The sequence below is a fragment of the Alligator sinensis genome, unplaced genomic scaffold (genome assembly GCF_000455745.1).
Source record: "Alligator sinensis unplaced genomic scaffold, ASM45574v1 scaffold1542_1, whole genome shotgun sequence".
NCBI classification, from domain to species: domain Eukaryota; kingdom Metazoa; phylum Chordata; order Crocodylia; family Alligatoridae; genus Alligator; species Alligator sinensis.
In genome coordinates, this window is record NW_005842452.1 from 949,930 (window position 1) to 961,200 (window position 11,271).

At 62.8% G+C, this 11,271-nt stretch overlaps 3 protein-coding genes across 3 annotated transcripts in view; all 3 read right to left on the reverse strand.

Moving 5' to 3' along the window:
• Positions 1 to 738, reverse strand: part of ESPL1 (extra spindle pole bodies like 1, separase) — a 19,525-nt gene extending 18,787 nt beyond the window's left edge. The window contains exon 1 of the mRNA XM_014523149.2: positions 724 to 738. Coding sequence (XP_014378635.1) covers positions 724 to 738 — 15 coding nt within the window. The remainder of the gene's footprint in view (positions 1 to 723) is intronic.
• Positions 739 to 3,006: 2,268 nt separating this feature from the next.
• Positions 3,007 to 5,244, reverse strand: MFSD5 (major facilitator superfamily domain containing 5). The gene has a single exon (XM_006030598.2). It carries the CDS (start codon positions 4,852 to 4,854, stop codon positions 3,496 to 3,498), a length of 1,359 nt encoding a protein of 452 aa, XP_006030660.1. The 5' UTR covers positions 4,855 to 5,244; the 3' UTR covers positions 3,007 to 3,495.
• A 253-nt stretch (positions 5,245 to 5,497) lies between these two features.
• Positions 5,498 to 11,271, reverse strand: part of LOC102377832 (nuclear receptor subfamily 1 group D member 1-like) — a 25,961-nt gene continuing 20,187 nt past the window's right edge. The window contains exons 2-8 of the mRNA XM_025212271.1: positions 10,453 to 10,698; positions 9,937 to 10,025; positions 9,480 to 9,624; positions 8,867 to 9,294; positions 8,293 to 8,478; positions 7,591 to 7,801; positions 5,498 to 7,205 (exon numbers count right to left, since the gene is read on the reverse strand). Of these exons, the coding sequence (XP_025068056.1) occupies positions 7,009 to 7,205; positions 7,591 to 7,801; positions 8,293 to 8,478; positions 8,867 to 9,294; positions 9,480 to 9,624; positions 9,937 to 10,025; positions 10,453 to 10,698 (1,502 nt within the window). The 3' untranslated portion in view covers positions 5,498 to 7,008. The remainder of the gene's footprint in view (positions 7,206 to 7,590; positions 7,802 to 8,292; positions 8,479 to 8,866; positions 9,295 to 9,479; positions 9,625 to 9,936; positions 10,026 to 10,452; positions 10,699 to 11,271) is intronic.

Sequence of the window (11,271 nt, forward strand, 5' to 3'; positions counted from 1 at the left end):
AGGCAGCGATGGGATGGGAGCGTGCGTGCAAACCTGCGTGTGCCCCTAGCGCCCTGCGTGTGCAAACTGCGTGTGCCCCCAGCCCCCGTGTGTGCAAATCATGTGTGCAGTGCTCGGTGTGCCCCCAGCTCCTGTGTGTGCAAATCATGTGTGCAATGCTAGGTGTGCCCCCAGCCCCCATGTGTGCAATGCTTGGCGTGCCCCTTTCCCCCCGCATGTGGAAAGTGCTGTGTGCCTCAGCCGGCTGCATGTGCAAGCCTGTGTGCAAAGCAGGGCATGTGTTGTGCAAACTGGGCCATGCTCAAGGCACCTGCGTGTCTAAGCCTGAGTGTGCAAAGCTTGGTCTGCACTGAGCCATCCCCAACATGCCTGCCCCCCCCCCAGTGTAACAATAGGCGTGTGTGTGTGCGTGCCTGTGAAACACATGCAAAACCCTCTCAGGGCCCCGCACAAACTAAAGCGTGCCCAGCTGGCTGCGTGTGCAAGCCGTGTGGCACAGACCACGTAGGGGAGCGACCTGGGTGGGCCCCAGGGGCCCCTCTGCTCACTCCCTCTTTGCTCTCGTCCAGGTGGTTTCGAGGGCCGAGCTCTTGGCTGCGGGGGCTGTTTTGTCTGCTCCTTGGCCCCCCTTGCTCGCCCTCAGTCTGGCTTCATCGGGACAAAACCGTAGGAACAGGATGCCTGACACCAAGGGAAAAGATGGGAATGGGGAAAAAACCTCACCGGGCATTTGGGCATTTTCAGGTTGGTTTTGCTCACCCCCTTCAAGTCTGTGCCTGTGCTCGAGGCCTTTGGCACCAGGACAGGCAAATTGCCGGCAAAGAGCAGAGACACCGAACGGGCTCAGCAGAACCCGGCCCTGGCTGCCGGCACGATTCAATCGCAGCACTTGATCCCCCTCCACTAAGCACCTGCTCTCGGCTTCACTTTATCGAGGGGAACCTCTTTTTATTGCAAAGATTTCCAACTCACTGCAGGCAGAAAATCTAGGAACCAGGATCCCAGCCTGACCCTGCAAGAGGGCACACACCCTAGGTTAGTTTTCAGTTGATCCTCTGCTTTTTGGCATGCACCCGATGACTTGTTGAAGGCTCGGGGCTCGGTGTCGCCTGGAATCTGGGACTGCTCGAGTCTTTATTAAAACTTCACGAGCTCCTGAGTTAATATGCATCTCCTGAAGCTGGTCACCATGTGCTTGTGCAAAGATTCAAGGAGACGCATATTGACTTCTGAAGAACGACATGTGGCTCTGGAGCTGCAGGCTGGCCACCCCTGTGCTAGCAGCATGGCTGAGGGGCTTGCTGGTGCACAGCTGTCAGATCCCAGGGCTGCATGGCTTCACAGCTGCATCCCGAGTCCTAGGACACTCAATGTTTATTCCTCCAACTGTCGCGGGGAGAATCGGAGTGATCCTGTATCCACACAGACATTTCCGTCACCTACAAAAGAACACAGAAGCCTGGAATCAGGACTGGAGCCTGACCCTAAATCTCAAGACACCGAGAAGGCGACGAAAGAGAACAACTGCCTCAGTTTATTATGGAAACAATTAACCCCACCACTTTATGGGACACCTGGCTCCTGAGCCCTTGAATGGTCTAAGATCAGCACAGTTCCAGATGTCTCGCAGGAGGTTCTGGCTGGTTCACTCCCAGAGCAGGGTCCCAGCATTTCTGTACAGGCCTTTATCCTGCAAACGGTTCCACCCAGTGGGACTGACAGAGACGGGTTGAGCCACATGCCACCCTCCAACAGCTTAGCCCCTGTGGCTGTCAACTCCCTCCTCAGGTGAGTGGGAGGTAGAGGAGCACAAGAAGTCAAACTTGCCCTTCCAATCAGGGAGTGCAGGCAGGAGCGGGGGAAAGAGCTGGGAGACTAGCCCACCAAGGCTCTAGCTTCTCCTATTTTAAACATTTATGGCCAGATAAAACATTGCATGGCCCCATTAAGGCTCCTGTTAAAACTACCTCGATACTTGAAGCCCTCTGAGCTTCCCCGCTGCCACTACTATATAGATCAAGCACCAAAATGTCTCCTGTGTTGGCTTAACCCTAATGAGACATATCTGGGGGTTGGGGGAAGCGGGACCAGGGCAGGGACATGGCAGCATCTTGTCAGCAAGGACAATTGAGTTGGAGGTACTGGGGAGGAGGCTGGAAGCCTGGGAAGGCCCTCTCCAGCTGACAGCCAACAACCACCATCCTGTGCTGGAGGATTGGTATGAAGGCAGTTGCAGCTGCCATAGCAGGAGCCAAGGTCCAGGCCAGGGGGCCGTGAATGGACTGGGAGTCCAGACCCAGGGGAGGTAGAGCCTGAGTGGACCAAGGCAGCCACAAACAGAAGCCCTGGGCATGTGCCAGGTCCATGAGTCCAAGGTTTAACCTAAGGGTAAAGGAGTTGCTGAGCTGTCCACATTGTGGCACGGCGTGTGCAGGGACAACAGCAGCGGCTGCCTACTGAGGAGCAGGGAAGGCCCCTGAGCTGTGAGCTGGTGCAAGCACTCCCACGCACCCCCTGCAGCTGGAAAGGACCCAGGACAGGGATTGGCAGCCAGTGCTTCCCCAGGAAAACAGAAGGAAAAGAGGGAAGAAAGGAGAAAACCTGGGAAGAGGATGCGGGAGGAGGGCGAGACCAGACACACTTCTGGGCAATGACCTGCTGGGTGGTCCCAGGCCTCAGCCTCTCCAACACCCCTGCCTCTAGGAGACGTACATGAGGTTGCGAGTACACCAGGTTCCCCAGCCCATACTGGGCTGCCTGCCCCTGCCCCCTCCAGCAGCTGCATGCCCAATCACCCTGGGATGGCCTCCAGCACCACAGCTCCTCTGAGCATGGGGAGAAGCCAGGGCAGCACTGCAAGGTGTCTTGCAAGAACCGCTCAGCCTCTGCCACCTTTGCCTCCCCACGCTCTGCAGACGCAGCAACGTGGGACTGGTTCTTTCTTGCTTGGATCCTGACCCGTCCACAGCCCGAGCCCAGAAAGAAACCTCGCAGGCTCAAAAACCATTCTGTGGAAGCAGTTTTATTTTTCTTAAAAAATAATAACCAGAGTGGAGGGGGACCCTTGGCTTCTGCAGTGACAGGGGGTCAATACTTTAATACACAGACAATCCCCCTGCCGGCAAATGCTGGGAACCAGGTGGCTGGGCCCTGCCACCAGTGTGTTGCCTGCCACAGGCAGGCCCTTCCCCAGCACCACTGACATTGGCAGCTTGAGAAAAGAGGTAGAGGAGGGGAAGGAGAGAATTGGGAGCACCGGGGGCAAGAGGAGAACCCAGGGGTGCCGCACCACGTCAGAACAGCAAGCTCCCCAAAAGAGTCAGAATACATGAGTCCAATGCTGCGGCCCAGGCCTCAGAGCTCATTTCTCCTCAGCAGCCCTGTATCCTACAGAGCCCTGCTCTCTACAGGAGGATCACAGGCATCCCACTGCCCTCTGGGACCATGCCAGCTGGCAAGGGTTGTTCTGTCATGCCAGGTGGCTGCAACCCCTGCTCAGAGCTCTGGGGATGACGGCTCTGTGTGTCCCTGCAAAGGCGGCACCCGCAGCTCAGCGTTGTTCCGCACCACGGTGAAAAGGCTGACGACGGCCAGCAGTGCCATGACCATCATGACGGAGCAGATGGTGAACATGTTCCGGGTGCCCGTCTTGTAGTCACTGTCGTGCAGGATGAGCATGCCCAGGCAGGCCAGCAGGTTCAAGGGCACCCGGAACCAGTTCAGGACACCCGCTTGGTCCTTTTCAGGGATCACCTTTCGGCGGAGGAAGCCCATGGCCGGGAAGTAGAGCCCACAGGAGAGCTCGATAAGCAGGAAGGCTAGGAAGGACTCGGAGGGATTCTCCTGCCCTGGGTTGGTGGAGAACGTCAGCATGAAGAGGGAGAAGAAGACCATGAGGACGGAGAGGGAGAGGATGTGCATGGGCTGTAGGTGGTACCGCTTGGAGGTGGCGATGCGGTACAGCGATGAGCCCACCATGCTGGCAGCCATGAAGCTGGAGAAGACGATGCCCAGCGGAGGCCCATGGGGGTCCAGCACAGGTGTCCAGAGGAAGATGAAGATGTAGATGACGCTTTCGAACAAGGCCTGGATGATGCCCAGCAGCAGGACGCGCCGGTCCGAGAGGAGGCACTTCAGACCGTCCGTGCAGGTCTTGGAAAGCGCCCGCTTCTTACCGTAGTTCTCCTCCCAGTTCTTCATGGCGAAGATGCCGACCAGCGCAAGGAAAGGGATGGACACCATGAAGGGCGCCACCGGGCCCAGCCCTGCCCACTCGGCAAAGAGGTTGGCCGCCACGCCGGCCCCGACGGCGATGACGTTGTTCCAGAAGGCAGCTCTGGCGAAGGTGGCGGGGATCCACTCAGCGGGAAAGTCGTGCCGCTCCAAGTGCTCATGGACGTACCACGCCTCGAAGGCGGAGAACAGCAGGGCCGTGGACAGGCCGCCCAGGATCCTCCCCACCACCAGCACGAAGTAATCCCATGACAGCTTGGTGAGGCAGCAGATGGAGTAGGTCAGGGAGAAGAGGATGCAGGATTTCTTGCGGCCCAGCCAGTCCACCAGGGAGGTGGAGACCAGCCCGAAGAGGACGCTAGAGGCAAAGCCACACACGTAGATGATGGCGATCTGTCCCTCCAGGAAGTGGTAGTGCTGGTACAGCTTGTAGAGGTAGGGGCCCTGCAGCCAGTCGGCCGCCAGCGCCAGGAAGTACACCTGGTAGTAGTCCAGCTGGAAGCGCAGGAAGGCCGGGTTGGTGCAGGCGCTGCCCGTGAGCCTGGAGCGGCAAGCGGAGAACTCCAAGCCCAGGCATATCGCCAGCAGGACCACGAAGGCCACGTACGCGGTGAAGAACATGGTGCCTCAGAGCATCCTGCGCTGCCCGGGCTCTGCTCCGCGGCTCCTGGGGCCAGAAAGGGACACGCTGCCAGACGGGTGGGGGACTCGGGACAGCCAGCACAAGCCCTGCCCGAAGGCTTCCCCTCAGGCCCGTCTCCAGGAAACACTGGGGCCGCCGGGACACGGACTCCGGCTCGGCCCCGGCTCCTCACTTCTCGCCCGGGACACTGGGGCTGCCGGCGTCGCCGCCCCGCACCCGCCCCCACTTCCGCTTCCGCGTTGCCTCTCCTGGGCGCCGCCATGTTGGGCGGTGTCACGTGATTAACCCGCCCTCTTCCGCGTTGCCTCTTAGGGCACGTGATCCTCCATTTTCGCGTTCCCTGGCCTGGGCGCCGTCACGCGACACCCACTTCCATGTTGCCTCTTGTGGGCGGTGTCACGTGATGCCCCGCTTCCGCGTTGCCTCTCCTGGGCGCCGCCATGTTGGGCTGTGTCATGTGACCCATGCCGCTGTGACCTTTTACCTTCTTTGTGACTTTTGACTCCCACTTTTGCTCTGTCCCTTCCCCCTTGGTTGTCATTAAGAAAAAACCCACTGCCCCCCCATGCCATCCTTGCATTGCCATGGCAACCGGCATCCCTGCGGGGGGAGCATGACCCTGGCATGAGCTGACTGTGGCCGTGGGCAAGCGTGGCCCTGGAATGGGCGCAGCACAGCAATGGTGTGGGCACAGCCGGGGAGCGCCGCAGGGCAGCCGTCAGCGGGGGCCACAAGCCACGGCGCAGCTCCCAGCCTGGTCCCACGGTGTGGCACGCCCAGACCCGGCAAGGCAGGTGGCCCGGCCCGCTCCCGGCTCCTGCGATGGACCGGCTTCCACCCAGCTCCCCTGGCTCCTGACGCTGGGGGCTCAGGGTGCAGGATTACACCCCCCCCATCAACCCAGCCCCGGTCCCACGACAGCCGCGCCTGGGCCACGCTGCCACGCACAGCTCTGTTTTCCTTCAGTTTATTGCACTTTGATATTCGAGAAAAAATAAACGCTCTCTGTCCGCGGCGTCCGGCTGCCCCCGGCCCGACTCCCAGAGGGCGAGGGAGGATTCGCTGTGCATCATTCCTCATAAAAGTGCAAAGTTTGGGGGCTTTTTTCTTCCGACGACCGAACAAAGCAGCAGCAGCAGCAGTTCCACGCTCCTGCAGAGAACACCCCCCGCTCGCGCCATGCATGGGGTGGGCTGGGCGTATCTGTCCCTCCCACCCCATCCCCGCACTGACCTGATATGTACGGGGATGTGATGGGGGGCGGGCATTGCCCTGTGCTTGGACCCCAGCCCAGTGACTGCCCCCCCGCCCGGAAGGGGAATTGAGTCTAGTGGTTAGAGGAACAGGAGGTCAGGGAGACCCGGAAGAGTTGGAGGCAGGTCTCCTATGTTCAATGTGGGCCACACAGCTTCTTCAGCAGGGAAGAGTCCATCTTCAGGAAGCCCCGTGGCCCAAGGTGGGACCTGCGTGGGCAAAGGGAGGTCCCCAGGGAGGTCAGCCAGCAAGCTGCCCCCCCTCGGAGAACCAGGACCCCTCCCCACAGGCTGCTGAGCCCCCTGCAAGCCACAGAGACGCAGGCTCAGCTGTGCCAGGCATCAGTGGAAGCCCCGTTTTTGCTTGAGATGTTAAAAAATCCAAGACCAAACACAGCAGGTGGGGGGAACAGGGAGATGGGAGTGAAGGAGCTGTGGGACAGCCTCTTGGCATGGCTCTTCCCCACAGCTGGAAACAAATGCAGCCCCCCAGGACTCCTGCAGGAGCGAGCCTGGGCTGGGAAGGGGCAGGGAGGGGAGACATGGGGGAACACAGCATGCAGCTGGGGGGCATCTGTCCCCTGGGACCTACTTGGCATGTACAACGCAGGCAGGCTGGATATATACAGGCGCGAGCCTCGGGGCAATAGAGAGGCTTGCACACGCACGTTTGCATGTGCTGCCAGAGGAAAGTAGGGCATATGTACAGTGCCGTGCACAGTCTGCCACGGCGGGGATCAGTCCAGGCCACCATGCCGGGCGGGGGGGCCCGGCATGGGCTTGAGGCAAGCAGAGCCTGGCTCCACGGGGCTGCCCAGCAGCACCGGCCACCCCCTTCCCTCCACCCAGTCCGCGAGCGACGTTGGCTCCAGCTCTGGCTCAGGGGTCGATGCGGAAGGCGAGGAGCTTCTCCGCGTGCTGGTTGTTGAGGGTCCGCAGGTCAGGCAGGCGCAGCAGCAGCTTGGGGAAGAGGGTGGAGTCGTCGGGGTGCTTCTTGGTGACCAGCGTCCGCAGCGCCCGGATCAGGGTCTCCTGCAGGATCTCCACAGCCTCCACGTCTGAGATGCCCGAGCGGTCTGTGGAGCGTGCAGAGCTGCCTGGTAACACCCGCCCGGTCCCAGGGGGATCCCCTGAGCAAGGAGGCAGCCGTACGGGGTGTATGACACATGTGGCCTCTCCCAACACAGGGACCAAACTCTCCGGGGGAGGGAAGGGAGGAACAGGACTTATAATGCAGACCTGCGAACCCCCCGCCCCTCTCTCGCACGTCTGGAAGCCCCCAACCCCAGCTGGGCAATGCTTATTTGTGAAAGCCCTGGGACAAACCCCACCGGGGCTGGAAGGGGCCAGGCTTTGGCTGCCCGGATACCCCCAGGCTGAGCTGTGACTTGTCACCAAGCCTTCTTCTTGCCCAGGGGTGGAGAGCAGAATCCCCCCACTCCCCCCGAAGCGCTCCCCCACCTGCGGAGACGAGCACGACGGCCATGAAGAGTGCCATCTCCTGGGCGTCAAGCCCCAGGGTGCCCAGCTTCTCGCTGAAGTCAAACATGGCATCGAGCAGGGCACCCATCCCCATGGCCCGAAGCCCGCCCAATGCGTGTGTCTCCCCACTCAGGAACGTCACCGCCTTCTCCTTGGGGTCGAAGAGCGCCGCAAAGCGCACCATCAGCACCTGCGGGGAACCCCGGTCAGTGTGCCCTGCCCTGCCCAGCCTGGCGCAGTGCAGGGAGCGCCCCTGCGGGCAGCACTGGAGCTAAGCCACGTGGCCCCAGCAGTTCAGACGGTGGCTGGGAGCAGGCAGCAGGGCTTAGGAAACCCGTTTGCGCGGGCGGAGGTGAAGACACCCACAACACGAGGTATGGAGGAGTGCAAATACATACAGAACTGGACCCCTGCACACACATGCACAAGAACATGCATGCACAGACATGCACATGCATGCACACAAACACATGTGCCTGCACACACAGAGAACAGGGCCAGATCCCTCCAGCATGGGGCAGTGCATGCATGCACACACGTGCACACGCACGCACAAAGCAGGGCTGGCTCCCTCCAGCAGGGCAACATGCACACACACATGTGTGCACACACACAAAGCTGGATCCCCCCTGCAAGGGGCAGTGCATTAACACACACAAACACAAACACAAACACACACACCTGGAAGGTGCCGGCCTTGAGCAGCATGACCTGGTCCTGCTGACAGAGACCCTGGAAGCCGGGGATGCTCTTGGCGAACTCCACCACCTCCTTGACAGCAGGCGTGAAGCAGCGCGAGAACTCCTCCCACGCCTGCTGCCGGCTGGTGCCTGGGCTGCAGCAGGGGCTGGCGTTGAGCGGGCAGGCCTGGGCAGCATGGCGGGGCAGAGTCAGCTCCACCACACTGGGGTGCCTGGCTCCCAACCCCCCCAGGGTCCATCCTGCTCTGCCCAGCCCCCTGCCCCGCATGGTGACTGGTTTGTCCAGGGCTGGAGGGAGCTGCAGGGTTGTGGCTGCTGGGTTGTATTTCCAGCTCTGGGAGAGTGCTTGGGTCTAAGGAGCCCAGTCTGGGAGCCCAGACCCCTGAGCTCTATTCCCAGCTCTGACTCCAGTGCATGGCCCGGATGCCACCGCTGGCCTCTCTGTGCCTCAGTTTCCCCCCAGATGCCCAGCCGTGCCTGCCCTATGTCCCCCCGGGCAAGGGCCCTGTGCTGGGTCCCCCATTCCTCCCAGCTGGGGCCAGCCCCGTACTTACAATGCCTCTGCTGGCTGCCCCCCGCCATGGGCAGGTGCGTGGGGGGAGGTAGCCGGGCTGCTGGGCACCGTAGAGGTCGTGGCCATAGCGCCGGGAGGTGTTGTCGGGGTAGCCGGCAGGGTCGTACCCAGGGAGACGCAGGCTGGCAGGGTCGTGCTGCCCGTAGCCGTAGCCAGGCGAGAGGTCGGCGTAGCCAGGTGGGGGGCCAGGCCCGCCTGCCCGGTCCTGCCCGCTGCCGAAGATGTCGTGGTAGGCGCGGGAGATGGCGCCGATGGCCTCCTCCTCCTGGGCGACAGGGCTGGGTGGCGCCTCGCCCTCGGGCGCCAGCCCCGTGTCCAGGGGCGCCTCGCCCAGGCTGCTCATGTAGCTCTGCATCTCATCCAGCAGGCGCTGCTTCTCCCGCTTGGGGATGCGCCCAAAGCGCACGGCTGTGGGGGGCATCGAGGATGAGTGGGGTGCAAACAGCCCCTGGCAGGGAAGGGTGCAGAGGGGGCCCCACAGGCGCCCAGGACAGCCCTGCAAAGCTGCGGTGGAGGGGGAGCTGCTTAACTCCCCACCCCAGACCCTCTCACCTCCCGTCCCAAAGTGCCCGGCCAGGCTGGGGGGTACTCACCGTCGCGGGACATGCCGACGGCCAGGCACTTCTTGAAGCGGCAGTGCTGGCAGCGGTTGCGGTTCATGCGCACAATGAGGCAGCTCTCGTTCTTCACGCACATCTTGTAGTGGATGTTCTGCTGGATGCTACGCCGGAAGAAGCCCTGCCGGCACCGGCACCGGGAGTCAGACCCAGCCGCCCGCACCCCAGCCCTTGGGGACCGCGCCATAGTGATGCCCTGCTGGTTGCTAGGAGGGTTTCCCAGCCCCATGGTGCCCCATCACTTGCTGGCCTGCCCCACACGGGTGGGTTGTCTTGGAGACAACTCCATGGGGACACCCCGCTGGTTGGCATGGTGCCGCATCACCTGCTACCTCACCGCCCAGGGGTGAGATGCCCCGGAGACAACTCCATGGCGATGCCCGGGTGGTTGCCAGGGGCATCCTGTTGCCAGGGCCCCGCCAGCCCGCCTCACCTTGCAGCCCTCGCAAGCGTGGACGCCATAGTGGAAGCCGGAGGCGATGTCCCCGCAGACCTTGCAGAGCAGCACCAGCCCCCCCGCCTCTGCCGGGAGGAGGGAAGCAGGGAGGGGTGAGCGCTGCCCGGACCCGATGCTCCCCCAGCCCTTCCTATTGCTCTGGCCAATGGATGGCTGCAGGGCAGGGAGTGGGGGGAGAGGGCTGGGAGCCTGGACACCTCCTGGGGGAGGAGTTGGGGCCACTGGTTGAAGCAGGGAAGAGGATGGGGGGCGGTCGCAGCATGGGGAACTGAGAGTCCTGCCCCCCACCTCCACCCAGCCTGCCTGTGCCTCAGTTTCCCCAGCTGGGGGCACATACTGGAGAAGGTGCCCAGACACCTGGGTTCTCCCCCGCCCCTCACCTGCCTGTGCCTCAGTTTCTCCAGCTAGAGGCACTCCCTGGGGAAGGCGCCCAGACGCCTGGTTTCCCCCTCCACCCTCCTGTGCCTCAGTTTCCCAGCTCGAAGCACTCACTGGGGAAGGTGCCGGGGGCTCCGCCCTGCTTGGCCACCCGGCTCTGGCTCTGGCTCTGGCTCTGGCCTGGGCCGGGGCAGCGGCCGCTGTCGGCGAAGGGGAAGGTGAGGCCGGGCGAGGCAGGAGAGATGCCCGGCGGTGGTGGCCCGAGCTCGGCCAGCGACAGCTCCTCCAGTGCTGCGGGCAGCACAGCTGGGCCCCCGGGCGGGCTGCGGGGGCCAGAGCCCGCGAACAGGATCACGCCGCCTGCGGGACACGCAGGTCAGGAGCCACATGCGCGCGCTTGCACACCCACGCTTGCACATGCACGTTTGCACATGCCGACGGAGAAAAGTAGGGCGGGGGGGCGGGGGGTGATGCGCTAAGTCTCTCTGCACAACGCCCCCCCGGTGCCCTGCACTCCCAACCCGCACCCCTGCCCCCACATGCACCAGCGCCCACGTGGGGGAGTGCGGCTCCGATCCGCACAGGCACGACCTGCCACATCCGCCCCCACAGCCGCCCCACGGGGGAGGCAGGAGCCGCAGGCAGGGCACGAACCCATTGCTCAGAGGAGCCACAACCAGGTCAAGCAGCACACGTTGGGGTGGGGGGGCAGGGAGTGGGGTCTGAAGGCGGTGCACAGGGGCGGGTGAGGTCATATGCAGTGGTGCCAAGGGCTGGCACCTGCCCTCCTCCCCAGTCCCCATTAACACGCTGGCACCGGGCTGCTTGCCAGCTGAACGTGCCCACGTGCCCTGCCCACATGTGCAGCTCAGCCCTGCCACCTGCCCCCCCCCCCCCCCCCGCCCTTTTGATGGGGGGGGGGGGGGGGGGCGC